Source organism: Falco biarmicus, chromosome 4 (assembly GCF_023638135.1).
Source record: "Falco biarmicus isolate bFalBia1 chromosome 4, bFalBia1.pri, whole genome shotgun sequence".
Taxonomy (NCBI): domain Eukaryota; kingdom Metazoa; phylum Chordata; class Aves; order Falconiformes; family Falconidae; genus Falco; species Falco biarmicus.
Window position 1 is genome coordinate 25865952 of NC_079291.1, and position 23639 is coordinate 25889590.

The window sequence follows — 23639 nt, forward strand, 5'->3', positions numbered from 1 at the left end:
GAAGACAATGCAGAGACAAATAAGCTGCTGCTAACCCCAACTATTTCATGGCACATAACACTGTGTAAAGATTGTAGTTCCACCCTGAAAAGCAGCCTGGCTCCACAGGCAAAAACCATGGCTGAATAAATATGCCTTGCCAAAAGCCTTCTGAAGGATATAAGACTAGAAGAAATGACCTGTAGGACTGGAACAAGAGTCCACCTGCTCCACCGTCCCATTGTGGACAGCGGCAATAAGAGATGCTACTCAGGCCAGGCATGTGAGTGTGGCCACTTCTGTCCCACACTCACCTGTCACTACCTGTGACAAGTAAATTATACTGATACAGCTGACAAGTGTATCTGCAAACCTTCAGATTCTGTTGTGTGTATTGTCAGCGAGTCCTCTATAATCTTAAAACAGATTATTATTATTAATAATAATAATTTTCTTCTGAAGCCCTTAGAAAACATTTTGAACACCTTAGAAAACAATTAGCTCACACCTTTCTGTTTCTGAACTTACCTTCTTTAAAGATACATGAACATAGTTTCCTCACTGACTCGATTTCTGCTTATTTTGTGCCTTTAAGATCTTCCTTCACGCAGTGTAATACCTTGCTCAGAAGGAACTGGGTTAATTTCACTCAGTATTTACACTGGCTGTGTAAAGCAGTGCTTTTTTCCCCTATCTGTTTTAAGCTGATCCTATACCAATTAACAGGTCTGTGCTATACTTGTATGCACTATGTAGGTATGTTAACAGCATTCTACTGCATGTGAACTTCCCTTCTTGTTTTTTCTTTACCAAATGACAAAAAGTGGCCCCATGTGTGTGGAACAACAATACTGAGTGAAATTAACCCAGTTCCTTCTGAGCAAGGTATTACACTGCTTGAAGGAAGATCTTAAAGGCACAAAATAAGCAGAAATCGAGTCAGTGAGGAAACTATGTTCATGTATCTTTAAAGAAGGGAAGTTCAGAAACAGAAAGGTGTGAGCTAATTGTTTTCTAAGGTGTTCAAAATGTTTTCTAAGGGCTTCAGAAGAAAATTATTATTATTAATAATAATAACCTGTTTTAAGATTATAGAGGACTCGCTGACAATACACACAACAGAATCTGAAGGTTTGCAGATACACTTGTCAGCTGTATCAGTATAATTTATACTGAGCTTATAAGGATTTATAGAAGATTGTAAGTGATTTGCAAGCATTAATATATCAGAAGCAGAAACAGAAATCATATAAGAATCATGAGGAGGTAGGTTCTATAAATATTGGAAGTACATCGCTAGAAGGTTCTTAAGAAAGTTAAGAAAGTTAAGTATGGGCAGCTATAAAAGGTCAACTAATTTGTTGAACTCTGGAACAGCTGAAAAACTGCTTAGCTGAAGCTTCAGTAATCATTACAGAAACTTGTAAAAAACCCTAAAAAATTAATGTTACCAGAAATAACAGTTTTATGTTTCTTCAATTCAGGGACAATAGTCATTCCAGATCAATAACAGGAGTAAGCAAGACATGGTCCAGTGTCTGAATGTTTAAAAAAAATACCCCTGATATGATTAAAATAAGATTTTTCTTTATTTTGCTTTAGTTTCTGACAGAGGAAGAAAACATACGTTTAATACTATTTCAAAATACTTCCCCATTTTGTTTACAGGGGCAGCTTCCAGTTTTCATCATACAATTTATGCTGAGACAAGACTTGCATTGAGTCAATTCCCCCATCTCTGTTTTTTGTTCACTTCTTTGACTGACAAAAAAGATTTAACAAAATAGAAGATTAGATTATGTAGCACCCCCATGAAACTTGCATTTCCTTGAGAATTCTAGGGAGTTGTAATTAAAATAAAAGTCAGTATGCATTCTAGCAGTTCTACTGTGCATTATTTACATCTTCTTTCTGTGTTGAGAACCCTTGAGATACGGTTAGCCACCTTGTTTTCCAGGAAATCTTGAATGAAAGCAGACAATGAGACAACGCTTCTGAATCATTATCTATTCTGCTATACTTACAAATACCTAGTAAGTACAAATAAGTGCTGGTCCCCAGTTAAGTGCCTACCAAAAAATAATTTGTATTTTGTGAAGATGACAGGCCTTACTGTCAAAGCAGATCTTTGAGGTCTTTTTAGCAATAAAAAAATGAAGATATTTATGTGCAAAGATGACAAAGATGCCTTAACCCCTAAAGCTACGTGAAGTGTCCGGATTGATGGAGAAGGTGTATTTGACATCACAGACTAAAAAAAACTTGATGCAGTTCCCCAAGAAACACAAAATCATGATGCAGTGTCGGTTTTCATTCTTTGCAGTTTGAGTGGCCATCCCTTTTCTAATGAGGTAATAGCACGCAGCAGTGCATAAATAAAATCTCCCTCACAATCTTCAGACCTGGAGCCTGCCTCTCCACAAAGTGCTCAGTCGTGGGGAAAGGCATCCGCTATTCCCTATACTAACGATGCATTTCTATTGCCAATGATGAGAAATGGAATCAGTTTCATGTTTTATATTGTATATTATTACAGATAAATTTGAAATACAGATTTTTAATCTAAATATTTCCAGCTCAGTGTTTAGTAAGGTCCATTACAGAAAGTCCAAATATGTATTTGATTTAAACTACTCGGGGAGTTTTCTGTTGTACTTCTACCTGGCAAAACAAGCCCCTCTCAATTTGGCAATACTACCTTCTTCCTACCATGACAAAAGTGGACCAGTGAGATAAAGTGGCATTGCCACATCTGTAACTTCTGCACACGTCTGCAACTAGTCAAAGGAGACCTCCTCCGAGTCCTCCAGAAGGACGACTCTCATGCTACCGTACTGACCGGCCACAGTGGAAAACCTGACACAGCGATAAAGGCAGCGTTACTCGCCAGTAGTTTCTAGTTCCTTTTGCAGATCTAGAACTTACCTTTGGTATTCCCAACTAGAAGTGACTTGCCCAAGTACTCCTGTTCACAGGTAGCTAGTGTTTTACAGAGTGCTTAACAAATGTTTTTATCAAGATGCAACATATTTGTGGTTGAAACAGACAGTAAGATCTTCATTTAAACCAGCTGCTAATTTTTAAAAGATTTAGAGCTGATGTTGGGATCTTTGTTGTTTTAGGAGGAGAGACCCATAAAAACCAGAATATACTGCTGATACCTCTTTGGCTGAAGCCACTAACATAGCTTGTTTTAAGGTAAGTAATGAAAAATAATTTTAATATATTTCTCTAGAAAATAATCAGAAATTACAAATATTCAAAAATACAACCAGAGAACAAGTTTCTGTACAAAATTGTTTGCCTTCCTCTGAAATTGGGATGATAGTGGATGAAACCTGAAAGTTTTCTGAATCAGTCCTGAGACTTTGCTATGAAGCATTATTCTTAATTAATTATTTTTATAACAAAGATCTATTTTATGAGGTGTTGTTAGTACAACTTTCTCCTCTGAGGCAAGCATATGGTAGTTGCATTACTTATATTGACAATTATTAATTATTTTCTTTTAATGCCATACAGCCCAAGATCCCAGAGAGGATCAATGACCTATTATTATATTTGGTCTTTCATGACCACAAGGAAAGTCAGTACTGCCTCTAAATGACTACGATACCAAATTGTCTGACTAAGTTTGTCTGCTTTTTCACAGTACATGTACATAATATGATGTGATGAAACACAGAAACTGTCAAACTAATGCCAATTTTAACAGCCATTTTAGGATGGGTTTCTGCCAAAGACCCATCGCCCTGTGACCGAATTCCCACACAGGATAATCCCCAATGTCTTGCTCGTGCTCTCCCACATTCTCACAAGCCCCACATTTTTCCCTTTTCAGCTCTTCCACTTTTCACCTATCCCCTAATCAAATCATACTGTATGTTCTCAATTTTTCTAGTTTCCTTTGTTCTCCATTATAAAATGGAGATGATGATACCATTGTTAAAAAATTATCTTCATAGGAGAATTTACAAAGATGCTTCAAATTAACAATTGTGTCTGTATAGTTTAAACTCCCTTTTCATAGATTTGTTGGCTTTCTTCTCTTATTATTGGATTCCGACTACAACAGGCCAGTTACTCAACTTTTTTTTATTTTTCAGTAAACCTAGTCTTGTGAGGGAGCATAAGACAGAATCTTTTGTTGTCAACTGTTTTTGACTTCCCATAATTCTGCACACCGAGCATGAAAAACTTTGGATCATTCTTCCAAGAATAACATAAATTCCCTTTATATGAAGGTCAGATAACAAATCTCCACTAAAACAACTGCACATAAGGTCTTTTATAAAATGCAGATCATAGCAGTCTTTGTCTAGATGTTACCATACATGTTTCTGCACCGAGGTTGAACTGATAGGCTAAAAAAACAAATACATGATTTTCTTAATTGTCCAACTGAACAAATGATATAACTAGAGATACAATGATCAGTGTATCCATTTTCCCCTACAAACTGGAACTATTTCATTCACGCATTGTCATGCTTACCACCTACAAATAAGTGCTCCATACAAAAATTTCTGTTAAAAGACCGAATCAGCATAAAAATCATCAGCAATAAAATGCAAGAATGGCACACACATCCAAAAAACACGCAACTTATTTAGCAGCTGGAGCTGAACTACTACTCTGACAATGAAAGCAAGAACAAAATTGTGTTTTGGCTAAATTTTGATTCCATATAACACATGTTTCATCATGTTTTGGAGATGGCAAGAGCACAACTGACACAGAACCAGGGAAGAAACAGACCCTGAGTTTTACAAAAAAACCTGCAGCTTGTTCAGACTGCTTCCAGGCAGAAAGTGAACCAACTCATAATTCACCAGAAAACTGTTGAATTTGTCTAGGAAACAAAGCCAGCTGCCAGAGGAGTAAGTTTTTCCAGATGCCATTCTTCTTCCTATTTACTGAAGGGTTTTTTGGTGTTTTTTGGGTTTTTTGGGGTTTTTTTGTCCATCATTTTTTTACATCCTCTGATAAGTAAAAATGTATCAACAAATAAAACATACTTGGAATCAAAGTACTCTCTGCCTTGTCTCAAAATAAAGATGATCTTCGACCTGTAATTTTACAAGGACTTCATAGCCAATCATAAGACTGTTGCATATTCACCTAAGTCAAGTCCACAAATTTCAGGAATGTAAGCCAGCAACAGCTGGTTGTCATTTAACAAATAATAGTACAAAATAACTGGAAGACCCCAGAATTATGAAGCCTAACCCCTGCAGGCTCTGCAACTGGACACTTTGATATTCAGCTTGGGCAGCTTGTTATTCAAGTTATATTAGCTATATTGAGTTTAAAAGTTATTCCTTACCCATTTCCTATCAATGCAATAGGAAATGAAAATCTGAAGCCTGGGTTAGGGATGTGCAGTAACTCTTAATGCCTTCAGATTTTTTTCATCATCTCTGTAACTAATTTGCTCTTTGTGCCAACAGGGAGATACTGGTTTAGATAGAACGATGTCTCCCCAGTACAACATTTCTTCTTCATCAGCAAAATAGGAAAAAAAGCCATCTGAATCCCATCAGCAAGTTTATTCATACAGACACACTTTTAATGTAAAGAAGCCATGTAGCATTTTAACGCCAATTTAAAGACTGCTGGAAACAACACTGTGTAAAAATGCAACAAATTATCTTGGATCTGATTTACAAAGTCTCCATTGCATACTCAGACAGCTGTTATAAACTTTGAGGGATCTCCAAGGATCCTATTTTCCTACCTTTATTAATTTTCATCACTATAGAATTCTGCACATGAACAGGAGGCAGAAGAAAGAAAAATAGCTGGAGAATTGGGGGGAGGCTGTGGCTGGGACAAAATGTCTAGCCATGATTAATTACAGGTAAGCAATAATTTGGAAAGCTTGGGGCTTTCCCTGATTGTGGAACACACACACACACAAACCCCAAAACAAAACAGGAGGGAGACATGAATGGTAAGTAAGATAAAACCTCACCCAGTCCATGACATTAAAACAATTTATAGAATTTAAACTTCTTTTACAAGTCTACAGAAAAAACCAAACCAAACCAAAACAAACAAAAACAAACGAAAAGCAAAAGCAGTTTCTTCCTTTTCTCTTGGTGCTACAACCGTTGAGTTTATTGCTCAGTTTGCAGCTTTATGAGAGGTTACTGGATTGCTCTGAGTGTTTATCATAGACAGTGCAGGCAACCTTCCTCTTGAAAGTAAAATAATGCACTGTGCATAGAACAATAGTTCCCAGGCAAACAGCAATATTGCAGGTGACTTGCCTTCCCCCCCCACCCCCAACCCCCCACCCCCCGCCCCATCCTTTTTCTTTATCAGGTCTTTTGAAGTTCTAAGAATCCGCTGGGCAAAATGAGAAAAGGACAAAGAACAATTCTTCCTCTAAATGTGGAATGAACTGACACGGTATTTCAATCAGTGGCTCTAAAGAAAATATCCCCATCAAGCCTGGGAACTGATAGAAAAAATGTACTTTAAGGGCTTCTGGGGTCACTCTTCCCCGCCACCCCCCCCCACTCCCTCCACCCCGCCCCGATTACTTCCTCTCTCCCCCTTATACATATATATATATATACATATATCCTGATACACCCAAGATCACATAGCAAAACCAGATACATCTTTTGTTTACAGTGGAGGCTTAATACCTTCAGCTTGATGGACTCCTTTGTGATTGTTTCAGCTAAAATATGATTGCTAATACTAGTAACAGCCAAGCATGCACCGCAGTCTTCATCTACCCTTTAACACATGTTGTCACAGATGTCAGATGTCTTCTACATAGGACTGCACTGATTCAGAAAAAAAACCATAATTCAGGAGAGTCCTATAATTTAGGAAGAAAAGCAAAGCACTCTCTTCAAGAGCTAAGCCGTGTTAGGTACAGAGTGAAATACATTGGGCTGGTCAGCACTGGGGTGATTTCATCTTCATGGCATTGTACTGAGGGCTGAGTCATTACTTTTTAAGTTAGCACACAAATAAAAGGAGGAGGAGAAAATAATTGGCAGCTGAAAGTTCTGCAGTGCACAGTACACTGCCCTTACCTGACAAGCTGTGACAGTAAGGTCATTTACTTTAAAGTTAAGACCATACGTTTTTCATTCAGACTAAAAATTCTGTGTGTTTCTAGACAAGACATAGCAGACATTGTTGTTCCCAGTCCCTTCATTTGTCACTCACACTAATCATGACGTTTAATAACATAAAGAATACACATATGCTGGGAATTATATTTTAAATCCTCTGCATCATAGGAAAAAAAACCCATATATCCACATTTTCCTGTTCTAATTCATTAGTCTCTCAGATATTTCTTAGAATACTCCAGAAATACCAGGGTGTTTCCAACAATAGCAGGAATATCCCAGACAGTAATAACTTCAGATACCTAATTCTGATTTTTCCAGCACTGTTGTTGGGTGATTCTGTAACTTACAGAGATCTGGATGAGACCAGCTGCTTGTGACTGGCTGGAATTGAGGTCAGGTAAACACAGGGAAGCCTGAATGGCAACAGAAGTGAGGTAGGCAGCAGGATGAACACTCACATTTTGTTTCACAGTTTTTTACAGATGATATTAATAAACAAGGATAACATCTTGTCAGCACTGTCCCCTCTGAGCTCAATCATTCCTGCTAGCACTGAAAGATGAATGAACCTGAAGTCAAATGGAAATCATCTTCATCTTTAGCAGGTTGCTAGAATTCAACCATTTTTACATATGCAGCAAGGTAAAAGACACTGTTCATGATGCATGAAGAAGTACAGATTCCCATTTCCTCACCCTCAGCTGTGCGGGTTTTTGTATTGCTTGCAGGATGAAAAATCATAGCAACTGCAAAATAAGCGCATGGGACTGAATATATAACACCAAGTAAGAAGGTGTCATTTTAATAAAGATAAGGCAGGCTACCACTTATTTCATGTCAAAAAGCAATGTCCACATTTTCTTGTGTTTTCAGTTTTGGAGAAATCTAAGACTCAGCTCCTCAGCTGTTTGGTCACTGCCCTGAACCACAAGCACTAAAGGAAGTGCTTTCTTTAATGTCAACGAGTGGGATGACAGCTAAACATCAAGTGGCATCAGCGTCTTATAAACAAAGCCACAATCCAGTCCCAAAGGTGAATAGTACAGAAGCAAGAGAGAAAATAGCAGTAATGATTGCAAGTTTCAGGATTCCCCAAACTCTTAGTGCCCTCAACCTGTGTTAGTAGTTCAGGCTGCAGATCTGTCAGGTCCCATGAGCTACACAGATGTAGCCAGTTGTCAGAGCTTGCATGGAACATCTCGAAAGGAGCAGCAGCAATCTGGGAGATCCTGGGTTTGCCCAGCTGCTGGAGGAGAGCTGTCAGCTGTGGGCTATGCATTAGCAATGCAATCCAAACATTAGGGAGAGCTCCAGGGCAGCAAGTACTGTCCTCCAAAGGCTACATAAATGCAGTAGCCTGAACACTTATTGTGCAAAAGATGCTATGCCCTTCACTTGCCCTCAAATTAACTTTTAAATCACTCACATTAGTCTTATATACATATTTATAATAGTGTGAACACTGAGGAAAAAACTAGCCCTTTTGTGTTAGTAGACAACCTTATCTAATACAGCCCTAGAGTCCTATGGTAGTACTGAGGCACCAGAAAAGGCAAATTTGGAAGGTGCTACCTAGCACGTCTGTAGCATGGCCAAGTGCTGGCTGGAGCTCATCTCTCTGTTTTATCATTTCCATCTCCCAAACTCTTAATCTGTTGTTCTCAGTAACAAAAACATTCAGCCTCCTCCCGTGGGAGAAGCAGAACAGAGGAGTGCATAATGGACAAACACAAGGTGTATATAGTTTCTATAAAACAAAATATAGAGCAGGTTATAAAAAAAAGAGGACAGAATTAACTTAACGGGAAGATTCAACATTTTTTTGGCATGCAAACTCTGTTTCAATATTGCACACCAGTTACAGCTGATGAGCACAGCTGGGAAATGCAGAACAGGCAGCAGCCTATTTAATACCCACTCACTGGACCCTTTTCCCTACTAGACTAGTTTTAATGGCCAAACTATAACTAGTAGGAATGAACTTCCTGGCTTCTGGCTATTTGCTTTTCTGCTGCTGAAAGTTTCAGCTCAAATCTATCAGTCATTCAGAAAAAAAGTACAACCAGCTGTATTAAATCCAACATTTTCCAAGGTCTGAATGCCTGGCTTTCTGTCTTTAGTGTTCCTCTTCACACAGATTTTCATTCTGTGCCATTACGTACTGTCACAGCGCTAGAACTAGCTAACTTTTGATTGATTGGCATTAGCTGAATGCTAGGTGCCAATGTCAATGTACAGAGGAACTGTGAAAGGTAACCCTAAAAACCTGCAAAAGACTGCCTGCATTTGTAAGAGTACAAGAAAAACAACCACATGAAGTAATGCAAGTTGTCAGCTAAACTTGCCTGCCTTCCCCCACAAAGCTGGTTTATTAAGCATAACTAAAAAATAAGTTTTGATATTTCAACTTTTATACAGTAGACAGATGTAATTACTGCACAAAGTTATAACATAAAAAACAATTACTAATTGTGTTTTCCACTTTGTTATTTCCAAGATGGCCTTTAAGCTCTGAAGATGCTGAATTACACTTTTCAAAGTGGTGTGGCCTAATTCCACAAAATTTCCTCAATTTCTAAGAAATTGAGGCTCATCGTCTTTTTCAGATGCCATACAAAACAGCGGGACATCATGAGTCCTACTAGATTTTTCTCTATTCTTTTTTTTTCTTTTCTAGTTTCATGTAAAACAAACCAGTATGTTTTACTGTTAAACACAGGCCTCTGTATTTTAGCAAAAATTTCTGGTTTGCCAGGTACTGCTTAAACATGTGGCTACACCATATAAACACTTGGGGGGTTTTTGTGCAGTCAGTCAGTCTGGTTAAACTGGAAATTTTCCAGACATACATATATATATATATATGTATGTATCTTGGATGTTTATAGTCATGCATGTTTTTATTGCAATTTCTATAGTCCTTCCAGTTCTTTTAGTCTTTTAGGTATTCATATTTGATCCCTTTTATTTCTTTAGGATACATCTACATAACACTACAAATAGTAAGTAAATTTAATCCAAATGTAATCAAGTAAAGTCAATGCTAAATTCTCAGGGTTTTTTTTGTTGTTTTGTTGTGTTGGTTTTGGGGGTTTTGTTTTGTTTGTTTGTTTTATCTGTTTTGGGTTTGGGGTTTGTGGGGGTTTTTTGTTTGGGTTTTTTTTTCCCTACAGAGAATGTGTAACCTAGTCACTTCTGATCACATAACACCTCTATGGAAACTCCAGTTGCTGCCTAGATGAGAATGTAATGGTAAAAAAATATCCAAAGACATTGTTAGCAGCTTCTAATGAAGGACAGGAGAAGCCAGTGCCATGTAAGTGGCCAGCTGTCTTGGCATCAGCAGCTGTTACTGGCAGCACACAAGGTTAAAATCCAGATGTATTTCCCAAAGTGCCTCAGGTAGTCAGGAACGGAACCATCAGCAATTTCAATGGGAATTAGTATATATTATACTTAAGCCTTGACATCTATCAATAGCTCTGGGAGCCTCTGACATCCTGCTAAATCTGGCTGCAAATGACCTACCTGTCATTGCCACAGCCAGGGGCCAGCATTTCAATGCCCATCCATATTCCTGTCACTCAACTCATGTCAAGCTGAGCCTGTTTAATCGGCTTTTCTCAGGACCTGAAACTTTCTTCTGAAATCCCCACTGAAGTATTATGAAGGGAAGGGGTGATGTAGCCTGAAGAGCATTCTGGCAAACACCTCACAAAAATGAAGAAGTTGTGCAGGCTCTGGAGAAAGAAACTTTAATTTCCAAACTGTGACAGAGGATAAACAAGAAAATGAGGCTCCCTCCTTCTGTGTTCATTGCTGGTTTTGTCCATTTGTCCAAACCACTGTTACTTTAAATTCTCTTTAATCCCTTTTGATCATCTTTAGGGCCACGAAGTAGTTGAAAGTTTAGCAGACACACCAATAGTCAGCAGTGACATCTCTGCCCTACTTTGTAACCTGAAGTGCATCCACATCAGGAAAAAAAGCTGCTTATGTCACCTTTTCCTAGTAAATCCATGCACAGGATTGTATTATGTCTTCTCACATATTGTAGTTGCTACATAAGAAAAATTAAGGAGACTGTAGAAACTTTGAGCCTCCCCACCTCCCGCTAACAAAACCTTGGCTTACGGGGCCAATCTCAGTGTTAACTGACTTTACAATCAAAAGACAGCAGCAACCATTTGTTTGGTTTTTTTTTTCTTTTTTTTCCCCCCCAAAACCTTACATTTTATCTAAAATTACTCATTTGAAGAAGATTTTGTTTACCAGTAACCCAGAGAATTTCTTGCTACTAATAACAGCAGCCTCAGTAGAGTTTGTTTTCTCAAGACTGAGGCAACTTGACTTTGAATGTCAGCTGTACACCCTTTAATGAGCGATTTTTATTACCAAGCAAAACTAATCTTTTTCTTTATAATCTTATTCACTTACCTCTGAATTAATTTCATTTTGGACAGAAATCATGGTTAATTTGGGACTAAGGTTCATTTTGGTATATTGCTCTTGGTGAAGCTCTTCCTGCCCGTGGTTTTATTTCTTTATCATGACAAAATGGTTACTTAATATTTAAATTGCAGCAGCAACAGGGGCTTCTCTTAAAAATCAGGTTATATTTTAGATGATGTGTGCAAATACACATACATTTGAATTTCATCTCTCATATTCCCTGCCAGTATCTACTGTTTGGCTTCTCTACCATCTGAGCCTGAACCGACACTTTAGGCATGCACTAAATAGCTCTACAACTTGCAGAATGCTTTTTTTCTATTTTACTCAGACAGACAAGGTGTAAAGTTGCTCAGTGAACTTTTTAAAAGCATTAACAGAAAAACCATCCAGGTTTATCAAGCCTACAGTGTGAGCAAGTCTCTGGGAAAAATTACTTTGTAACTGAGTCCATTATTACAACAGCTGGTTCTGTACAAAATCACTGATATAGTTGGTTAAATAAAATCAAATCAAACACAGAATTTAGGAAAGACAAATACTTCAAGCCACTTAAAAATCTTTAATTTGTCCCCTGTACCTATCATCATGATACAGTCCTTGACTGGTCGCTGATTATTATTTTTTCCAGAGGGCTCCAGTATAATTCAATACAGGAGGCAGACAATACTCATTTAGTAAAACAGAGCTCACTGTCCTAATCTACTCTCATGCTTCAATATGTGGACCCTATTTTATATTTAATGTGTATTTCAACACTTTCTATAAAGACTGCATTTTCTCTTTGGCTTTTCTATAATCCTCATTACTAGAGTAGATGATTGCTTCATAAATCTACCTATCTTTGCAATACCTCCACGAGGTGGGTATCTGGCATCACTTCCTTTCTACAGATTGGATGTTAAGGCTGAAAGATGTTATAGTTAAAAGCAGACATACATTTTTAGTGCTCAATTGCAGATGCCTACAGGCATTTTTTGTTGGTGGTGCTTTGGAGGACAGCATTAGATACATTCAGAAAGAATGATCACTTACCCCGGTGGCAGCTCTGAATGTTTAGTATTTCCACAAACTGGACCTCTGGGTTTCCAGTTAGGTATCCAGAAAATTAGGATCAAACTGACTGCTCTGTGAAGAAAAACCTTATGCAACTTGGCAGGCATCACACAGGAATGTGGTTTCAGAGGCAGTTAGAATCTAGTTCTCCAGGGAAGCATTCTCCTGCCTTTGCTCTAGATCATTCCTCAAACTGCAATTCCCTTCTTAATTTCTAAATTATTTCAATCTTCTATGATAAAAATTGTATACAATATTCTACTTACACTACATCATTCTGATTTGGCCTGAGTCGCCCTTCAATGACTCCCCAATCTTCTTTCAAGAGTGCTTCAAAATCTGAATCTCTGCTCTGAATCTCTTTTCTTCACCTTTCCCACAATTTCCACTTAGCAGACTTCATTTCCCATTCTACTCTACCTTTTCTAGTGTAGCTGTTGTTCTAGCTTGCCAGCTACTGCCCACCGCCCCCTGTGCCAGCGCCTCTCCCTCCACCAAAGAAAAAAATCAGACAAAACCTTTTCCCACATTGTCTGGGCAGGAGCAGGAAATCCCTGCAGGCATACCACAATGAAATGCTGTGCTCCCAGCTATGGCCAAGATGTGCAGTTACTGCAGAAGTCCCACCTGGCCTCTCAGCCCTAGTATGGCATTTACACAGCTCTTCTGTTCTAGGGGACTGTAAGTTCTTGGAAAATAAGTTGTGCTGATGAGCTAGTGACAGCTGTGGCAAGCTGCTTTGTTGGTCTGTGAGCTGAGATGCGTCTGCTCATCAGAAGCTGCAAAGATCCCTCTCTAATAGTAATTCCCACACTGTGCTGGCATAGCCATATAAGTCTGTTACAAAGGCTTATGAGTGTCCATGTCATGATGCCTGGATTTTAGTCCTGGTTCTCTCAGTTAGTCCTTGCCTGGGGATCCTTGCATCCTGCTCCCCTATGTACTACAGTAATGCTCCCAATATTCCTAAGCTAACACTTTTTTACCTCTAAGGATGAGAAGACATACTATAGTTTATGCAAGAGTTGGAATATGTGAAGTTGTACACGCGAAAGCAAGGTTTGAATGGATGTGAAGGATGCAGGCCTCATCACCGACTGGATGCCTCTCCGAGCCTCCTATAGTGGCCTCTGTTCTCTTCAGGCTCCCCTTGCTGCCACTGGCTGAAGCCACCTACTCATGGCAACTCTCCAAAAGCGCTGCTGCAGATACCGTGCTCCAAACCAGGAGCTGTCTTGCTGTCACCAGAGTGGAGCACAGACATGTTGGTGGCCCTGGTTAACATCCTGCCCCCAGTAAGGGGGAACCTTTGGGGGAACCTCCGAAGCCAGTGAGGTCTCCTCACCTCTGGAGCTCACTTGCTTTTTATCCATCCATCAACCTGGCTACAGAAAACTCTCAGCTACGGTTCCTCAAAATAATTCCAAATGCCAAAAGGTATGGGTTTGGAATGGGCTAGATTCTGCCAAAACTAAACTGCAAAAATGAATATTGAACAAAGTGTTCTTAAAGACTATAATGAGGCTTTCACTTCTTGTGATTTACACACACCAGAGACTAAAACTGTTGTATAACTATTTTTCATAAATTGTCCTGTGATATACAGTATTTTTCCTGAAAAAATCAGATACATATCCAGAGAAATACCATATAAATCCCTTCTTGTTTGAAGTTCTGAGAAAAATGTTGTATATCTATTTAGGCAGTAATTTTATTTTAGATTTTTTAAAATCTTATAATTACATTAATCTGCTTATTAATAGATTCCATATAATCTCTGCGCTTATAGGGGGTGTAAAGATTACAGAGAAAGACCACTGAGTGAACACCACTTATTACATTATCATCTCTGACTCTTAGAGAAGCCACAACAAGAGATCAAAAGTCAATGCGATTTCCCCCCATGCTTTTCCCTTGGCGTAAAAGAAAACAGTCAACATATGGTAAAGACTATCATTCATGGATACGCATCCAGTGCCTCAAGCAATGAAAAACATAAGTGCTCCTAATTCTGCCATTATTGTAATTATCATTACAAAACCTTCCTTTTATCGTTACCATTTTGACACAGAACCAAACCTCCCTCCTGCCACACTGCTCTAGTGCCTATGTTTGAGTGATTGTCTTCTGACTTCATATCCTTCACTCTCTAGATAATTCTAGTTCTGAAGTTTGGCACCACGTCCGATTCCTCTGACTTCTCTACCTCTATAGTATTCTATGGTTCACCCCATACCATTGCTAACAGCGTACTGGCATGACAATTTCAAAGCTAAGGGTGGCAATATCTGTGGCAATGTTTGATTTCTCATGTCCCAATCTATCATTTTTGCAGGGCCTGTAAGATTCCCTTTGTTACTCTAAATTTTTTATTTTCCATACTTTCTTCTTGCAGATGACACGAGACTGGGAGGAGTGGCTGCTATGCCTGAGGGTTTTGCTGCCATCCAAAGGGACCCTGACAAGCTGGATAGATGGGCTTACAGAAAGATCATGAAGTTCAACAGGGAGAAGTGTGAAATCTTGCACCTGGTGAGGAAACCCCCCATGTGTCAGTGCGTGCTGGGGCTGCCCAGCTGGGACACAACTTGGCAGAAAAGGCCCTTGGGGTCCTGGTGGCTGCCAGGTTGAACACGAGCCAGCAATGTGCCCTTGCGGCCAACAAGGCTAATGGTATCCTGAGCTGCCTTAGGCAAAGTATTGCCAGTGGACAGAGGGAGGTGATCCTTCCCCTCTACTCAGCACTGCTGAGGCCACACCTGGCGTGCAGTGTCCACTTGTGGGCTCCCCAGTACAAGAGAGGGGTGGACATACTGGAGAGTCTAATGAAGAGCCACTAAGACGATTACGGGACTGGAGCATCTCTCTGTGAAGTGAAGCTGAGAGAGCTGGGACTGTTCAGCCTGGAGAAGAGAAGGCTCAAGGGGCAGTCTCATCAATGTGTATAAATAACTGCTGGGAGGGTGCAAAAATAACAGAGCCAGGCTCTTTTCAGTGGTGCCCAGTGGCAGGACCAGAGGCAATGGACACCAACTGAAACACAGGAGGTTCTCTCTGAACAGGGAAAACTTCTTTACTATGAGGGTGACCAAGCACTGGCACAGGTTGCCTGGGGAAGCTGCAGAGTCTCCATCCTTGGAGATATTCGGAAGCCCTCCAGACAAAGCACTGGGCAACTGTCTGTAGGTGTCCCTGCTTCAGCAGGGGGTTTGCACTAGATGAGTTCTAAGTCCCTTCCAGACTCAACTACGCTGTGATTCTATGGCTCTGTGATTCTCCCTACTCTTTTTTTTTTAAAATCTCTGACATATCATTAAAGTTCTGTAGCTCTATATTCATTAGTAGATGTATGAATTTCTCAATTATCACAAACTGGTTTATGAGCCACTATTGATTCAGTTACCAACAGGTTGCTATTAATGGGAAGAGTGTTCATAAAAGTATGGTCCCCACTGGTCACCGAATATTGCATACCATATGAAATATGATGCTGCCTGTTGTGACAGACAGAAACAGTTAAAGCTTACAAACGAAGTGCTCTAAGAGCACAGAGAGTGTCTCACAAAATGATGATGAGCTTTACGAAGTAGTTTCATTGTCAGAGTATTTATGGGCAATATCAGAAACACAAGTTTAATTCTCTGTTCTGCCTGAAGGGATTTAAACCCACATCAATTACCTCGCAGCACACTGCCCCTTACCCAGACGTAAAAGGGGTAGGACTTCCTCAGTCCCTCTGTTAAAATTTTTCCACCTGGGATGAATTAATAACTATTTATTAGGGAAGAAACTAGGACCAATTCTCCCTGTCTCATCCCAAAAGGCCTATAGGTTTGTATTCTCAATCAACAGGCCAATGAATATTTAATTGTCTCATGCAAAGTGCAATACCTTCCTCTGAAATACAGAGCCTCATTCCATATTACACTTTAAGCCTCGCTCTTAACACATTTTTCTCATGAATATGTATAATGGGGGTTGGAGTCACTAGATGAATGATTTCAACTCTCTCTCTCTCACTCTGTAAGTAAATGCAGCAATAGTACTCCGAAAGAGAAAGGAAAAAAAAAAAAAAGAAGTTGCAGAGATAAAATTAAATACTGTACTGTAATGTAACTGAATATGACAGAGGCAAAGTTGCACAGGCAGTCAACATGCTGCCCTTTTCTATAAGGACTTGCAAGTTTAGCATCCTTTTCTATAGCTCAGTTAACTTGAAAATGTAAATAATCTCCTTATATTTGACAGTCACAGATACCATGGACAAAATGGAAATGAAGAGATAGGTAGACACTTTGCAGGAGGGACCATAATTATTTTTGCCCTTGTTCTTTGGTAAGAAAGGAAATACACAAACAGAAGACATTCAACGTAAGGGCAGTGCTGTAAAAGTTACGAGATTCTGGTCATTCTTACCCTGCCTTCTTGCAAACCACTCACCATTGCTTATAATCGGCGTCACAGTTGCAGTAGTACTTGGGATCTGTACAGTTGCGTTCGATGCCGCAGGCACATTTTTGAATGCCGGGTCCTGATCCGCCCCAGTAGTAGTGCTTCTCATTGGCTTTTCCAACCCACCAGGTATATGGATTCCCTTCTGCAAGAAATTAAAATGCAAGGTTACAATGCATCAGAGAGGTAGGGCTCCAGAATGCATTAATTGAGCTCAGATGTTTAATATGCAGATGTTAACAACACATAACTGGACAGCCGTCCTACAATTTTGTCAAACACACACTTTCATTATTATTGAGAAATTCAAAGGACTCTGCCAGGTAAACAAAACATCTTTTCTGTATTCACATGATTCATAATGATTGAAATTAATTAATCTTTTTATCTTGTATGCTTGTTGTTTAGCTTTTTAATTGTTCTCAGTTTATATAATGAAAATACATGGGCAGGTTCCATAATTATTTTCAATTAATTTCAAGTTTATATAGCAGGCTATCAGATGGATTATTCAATATTTGACCACATATGCTGCACATAAAGATTAATTCATTTTATCTTTTATTTTTTCATAAAAACTTTGAATTGGAAATTAATCTGTCTTCAATAGAAAACAAACATGATCATCATGCTCTCTCCAGCTGGTCCAAAGCAAAGTGTAAAGAGATATTATACAACTCCTAAAGCATCTTAACTATTTCTTAAAAATCTATGTATTTTTTTTTATTTAATACTTGAGCAAAGGTGATTTGAACTTTGATATAATCACATTTCTTGGCATTGGGTCTGTAATTTGATATTTTCATATACTGCTCCAAGTTTATTTCTAATACTTTTTGGACTAACTAAGCCTCTTATGTATAAATAAATAAATGAACTCCCTCTACTTTAATTTCTAATTTGAAAAAACACCCTTACTGAAAAGTTTTTTATTCCTCCAGTTCAGCAAAGCACTTAAATATGTGCTTAACCTCATACCCATGTAAATAACTCAATCATTCTCAATGTACTTGTCTTCATGATTTTTCACATTCAGAAAACATGACTGAACTCAGCCTATAAACGTGTTTCCTTAAAAATGTCTTTTTCCCTCATCCAACCTGCTGCTGGTATTGCCTCATTTAATCAAACAAAGATATTTGCATGGAATTCACTTATTAATCATTTTTACAAGTAAAATCCTACATAATAGATATTCTTCTTTTCATAATTTTCTATTAGTGCATCTCACTTGTACATCTCCAAAAACTACATCCATAATCCTAAAAATAGCCATTTCAAAATTACATTTGATCATCTAGACCATAAATCTACTTATCCCAGACATATGTTTGAAGTAATTCATACGGAATGCTAAAAAAAAAAAAAATCCCAGACACGGAGAGAACAACTAAATAACTGCATACGTTAAAAAACTGCCCAACCCACAAAAGACACAGCTCTCTGAAAACATGTGCTTTGTTCAATGCTTTTGAATTGTTAAACATTGTGTAAATAACGCTACTGAAAATAGGATAATGTGAAAAATTCGTGGTGGCTGAAGCTTTTATTAGATGTTACGATGCTGCACAGTATGACCATTCAGCTCTGGTGCTAATGCAATGGGTATGATAACAGTGTGCCGTGATTCTGGACTTTAAATTGGTCATTTTAGTTTCTGTGACTCAACCACCACAGAACTGAGTGCTGCCTGTTGAAGTGTGTGCCATGTGAACGCTGCAGCAGCATCGCCAACCTGCAACACAATCTATTAGATACGGGAGTACGTACCCCTGGCTTCCAAAAGATTATTTGAAAAGCATTTAAGGGTAAATGTTACCTTTCCACAGTGAGTGATAGAAGGGCTTTTATTGATACAGGATCCAACTACAGCATTAATGATATTTGAAGCTCCTATTGTAATTCTCGCCCCCCCCCCCCCCCCCCCCCCCCCCCCCCCCATCTTTGAAGTTAGTGTTTATGCTGCAGTGGAAATACCGTAGTTTTGACTGTTACTCAAAATTCTCTTTGTTTACACCTTTCCTGTCAAGTGAAGGATTGCACGATCCAGTCAGCAAGCACTCCACCAGGAAGCTAAACTGCTAATTAAAGCACCAGAGGAAAATGAATGACTTAGAATTGTCAAAAGGAGGATAAAAAATTCAGAAGCAGGTAGAAATGATTAAAGCAGATGACGGTGATAGCAGAATTATGGACTATGGCAATGGGTGTCACAGACCGCTATGACAGACACAAACAGGGCATGTTTTAACTCATTTAAATGGCAAATGGCATACAGTTTTAAACCCAGAATGCATTCTAGCGTAGCCAGAGCCATTTTTCACATCTATTGTTTTCCACATGCACATACACTAGTTAGGGATCTGGCCCCATTTGGATGCATGCCTCCTCACTCTGAAGACAAGACCTATCCATAGGCCTGGGAACACAAATTAATTGAGGAAGATAGTAACATGCGTGATTAAATTTCCAGAAAGCTCAAGGAAGGAACATAGGATTTTAGTGGGTTTACATTCAATACCAATTCTGCCAGCCACCCCCACAACCAGCAATTCCTTTGTGGACACCTCCAGCAGTCTGTATCTGCCCAGCATGTTGTGCCAGGGCTTGCACCAGAGGGGTTCTTGGCAGACAGCTCTCATTAGCTGGTTTTCCATTAGCACATAATGCCATGCACTGGAATAGGATGAGCCTCATGCCAGACCATCGTGCACCACAGTGGCCGTACAAGAGGTTCTGGAGGTCCTTGATAGCCTATGGTTAATAAAAGAAAAAGGTGAGGAGACGCAGTTGTGCCTCATTTGCTCTGTGCCAGCCAAATGACAACAGCCCTTTGGGGCCTGCCTTCCTCTCCATGTCAGCCAAGAAAAAGATGAGCAGCATTTTGCCTAGAGTTCATAAGCTCCAAATCAGGAGTGCTATGCAGATACACTGCAGACACTGCTGTGGCTGGGCATAACAAACAGCAAAACCCTGCACTGGGGAGACTTGAAGAATAGAAAAAAAAAAAAAAAAAAAAGCTAGGAGAGAGAAGGATGCATCAGGCAGGTAAAAAAATATTTAGCAATAGGACCACTCTTTCCCTCTTGTGCTTCACCCTCTTTTATAGACTCCTTTTGAGGATGTGAACCCTTCTGCTTTTCTGCTTCAGAGCCCTTTGCTTTTTTTTTTTTTTTTTTCTCTGGAAGCTGTTGGAAAGGGCTGATCCAAGTAGAAGTAGTAGTACACTCCAACACGAAGATGGATCATTAACATATGTAATTCTAAGCATCAGGCTATTTTATCATATATGATTATTCTGCAAAAAATATCACTACTAGTGGTCTTATGACGTTAAAGGTATATAAATTTAGTTTAAGGACAAAAACCTGTGGAGGGCAAAAGTTATACATAAAAGTTATCAAGTGTATTGTGATGACAAGTAATACCAGAAGATATTTCCTCTGGTTTTGAAGTTTTGTTTACCATAGGAACAAATTTTCAGTCACAGGATAGCTTTTTTGTTGTCATTGACTGATTGGTTTCCTCCTCCCAAGCTTTTGTGGACAAATTGCATTAAGAGAAGAAGGAGTGGAAGGGATACTCTCCCGCCTGCCTTGGGATTTTGGTTAGAATCAAGTTTTGATGCCGAACTGCTCTTTGGGCACAAACCAGCTTTCTTTCGAGGGCTGCTGTGGGAAGTGTTTAAGTTTATGTGTACTCAGTTACGACCAGGATGCCTTTCTGTTTCCCTTCTTGAAAAGAAGCCATTTGCAAGGTGTTGTGTGGTTATTACTCAGTCACTCAGCAGAAAAGTCATGATGGTATCAGAGTATGATATGGATACCAAGAAAACGGACAAAGATATTCAGCTTTTAGGAGGTTCATTACCCTGACAAAGTTAATAGCTGTGGGGTGAGAACAATCTTCTAAGGGTGAAATGACTGATCTTATTTTAACAGGGCATGTAGACATAGGAGAAGAGCCAGAACATCAAACCGTATTTTTAGTGATTCAGGTCTCTGTCTGACATACACACACACTAGCCTGTAACACTTACATGCAATACAGTTAACAGTGGTTGCAAGGGATTAGCAGTGGTGGACTTTCATTATAGTTAAAGCAAAATATGAGTTCTTATTTAAATCAATGTGCGATGGTAGCTCAGATCTGCAGTTATTAAATCAAAGCAGGTAAAGAATCTGCTCATCATTGTTTTCTATCAAGAAGACATCCCTCTCTACAGAATATTCAGAAAAAAGTAAAGGACTAAGGGAACATCTTTGTAAGCTCACAGATCTCTGAGTGTCATAAAATAGATTCTTTTTCATCTCATAAACATATCTTTGTGTTTTCATTTCATTTGATAGAAAAACATATCCAACCAAAGTTAATGTAGTATGAACAGAACTCTTTAACAGTCAATAATGTATTTCTAACATATCCAAAGTGTCTCAAAATGTGTAACTTTTGAAACACACTTTGTACTGAGTATTTAGGAAAACCAATTGGTTTTGTTATTTTTAAATGCAACTGATTAATTACAATGGTGTTACTTCCAACATTTTAGGGCTGCTGTTTCCCAGCAGTAGGGTGCTGGTAGCTGAAGCTGCAATGCTGAGAGACCTGAGGCTAGGGAACAGGATGGAGCGGCCAGATGCTGCCCCGCACTGGGTGCTCAGCCGGACCCGCCCACCACACAGCCCCCAGCAGAATAATGATGTTATTTCGTATTTGCAAACTACCTGGAGAAGGTAAATGCTTCTCTTTCATTCACCATCTCCTCCCCGTAGCAGATTTTCATCCAGTCTCTTCGTTCTCCCATGGTTCTCAAGGAGGCCATTCAGGGCCCAGTGGAGGCCCGTGGGCAGTGGAGGCCACCCGGCAGCATTTCTGCTGAACCAAGGCAGCTCTCCTCCGTTCCAGCAATTACTCTTAACCACCTTTTGTAGCCTCTGGAAACAAAGGAGTGATAGCAGTGATTATCCAAGGTTCTTCCCTTGGTTCTCTGCCCCAGCTCTTTCCCATTCCCTGCACTTTATTCCGGGAAGGACAGGATCAGCAATGGATACTGGCAGCACTGCGAAGAGCACAGCCCGTCTCACCTGGATTCCCTGCCTGGCAGGGGCAACAGCAGGCAGGATTTACAGAAAAGATCTAAGCTTTGCTGTCACTTCTGGCTGATTATTTGGCACTCCCCCAGCACCCCTTCACTGTGTTAAAGATGCTAGAGGGTGTATTTCTGCCTGTTCTGCTCAGGGTCTGCTTACAGCTCCACTGCCTGTGAATTTACCTAATTCCTTCCCAAATCCTCTCCAGGTGCAGCCTCCTGCGGTGAGCCGCAGCACACTGCCACGGGCTCCGGGTGAGGATTAACCTGCTTCTGCCTGTCAGGAAATGCTCCTGACCTCTGTCTGATCCTTAAAATCAAAGAGAACGGTTTATAAAGGAAGGCTAGGAACACTGCCAAACTGAAGCCTATGCCTCAGAACCTCCCAAAAATGAGACTGGTGAAAACTGCTCATTGGGGACCCTGCCTAACTTTAACGACTCCATTTAGCTGTTCCCCTGCAAACAATTAGGTATTAATTTACTGGATTGGATAGCTTTGAAATGATTTTTTTTTTTAAATGGGACCATTCCAGTTATCCATTAATATTACAGACTCCCTAATAAATACTAAGAAATGTCAACAATCACACCATGTGTGTAATTGTTATTACTTTCAGAAAAGATTATTCTGTTCACTTCTTCACTTCTTTGTTAATGGAACAGATTAAAAAACCACAGGTTAAATAATTTGCCCTATTCTTGTATTGGCAGAATAAGCCCAAAGATATCTTTCAAAAATGTACTACAATTTTGGAAGCCCAAATTAATCACAGGTGTAGAAATGAAAGCTATTTCCCAGGGATAATATACAATGATGAAATTAATGACAGAACTTCAAAAAAAGTCAATCTGCCCATGTGGAAAGGCAGGTATAATTCTTTTATTTTTGAACGGAATTACATTCTTTGCACGTGCATTTTGTCTCAAGCTACACTGTAACTTATCTTAAATTTAGCCTCACACAACGGTAACTTGATTTTAGGTCATGGTTCATTACAGCCTGTGCAGGAATTCTATCTGATATTGCACTGCAGAAGCAGGCACTGAAAGGATAATTTTGCCACTGTTTGAAAAGTTCAGCACGCTAGTATGGCTGAGCGCTTCATGGCTTTCTCTTTGCTGCTTATCACCATCTTTTTCCTTACACCATCAGTGGTATTTATTCCACTCAGGTCAAATCATTTTTATGAACATTGTGAGCCATTTATTCTCAGCTTTTGAAGAGTTAATATTTGGAAAAAAAAAGCAAACATGGTTTGATGTCTCTCATGCATCTAGTACATCCACATGTTCCAATGCAGGATCATTAAAGCCAAGGCTGCAAAAGATAGGTAGGTCTTGCTGACCCGGTTTATTCTGTGCTGATTTGGTTTTGCTCATCTTTATTATTATGTGTATGCTTAGGACCAATATGAAGCTGATTAGACACTTTGCAGGTTTGCTGGCCCTGCCTTGTGTCTCAGATGTGGCCACCTAGACTGAAGGTGCAGCTGCCGAGGAGTTTCATGG

The 23639-nt window shown here is 39.4% G+C and overlaps 1 protein-coding gene across 2 annotated transcripts in view; it reads right to left on the minus strand.

Annotated features, from left to right (window-relative positions):
• Window positions 1–23639, minus strand: part of CNTNAP2 (contactin associated protein 2) — a 1159974-nt gene that overhangs the window by 210520 nt on the left and 925815 nt on the right. For both annotated transcript variants that reach the window (XM_056337119.1, XM_056337120.1), the window contains one exon: window positions 17028–17184. In XM_056337119.1, the coding sequence (XP_056193094.1) occupies window positions 17028–17184 (157 nt within the window). The remainder of the gene's footprint in view (window positions 1–17027; window positions 17185–23639) is intronic.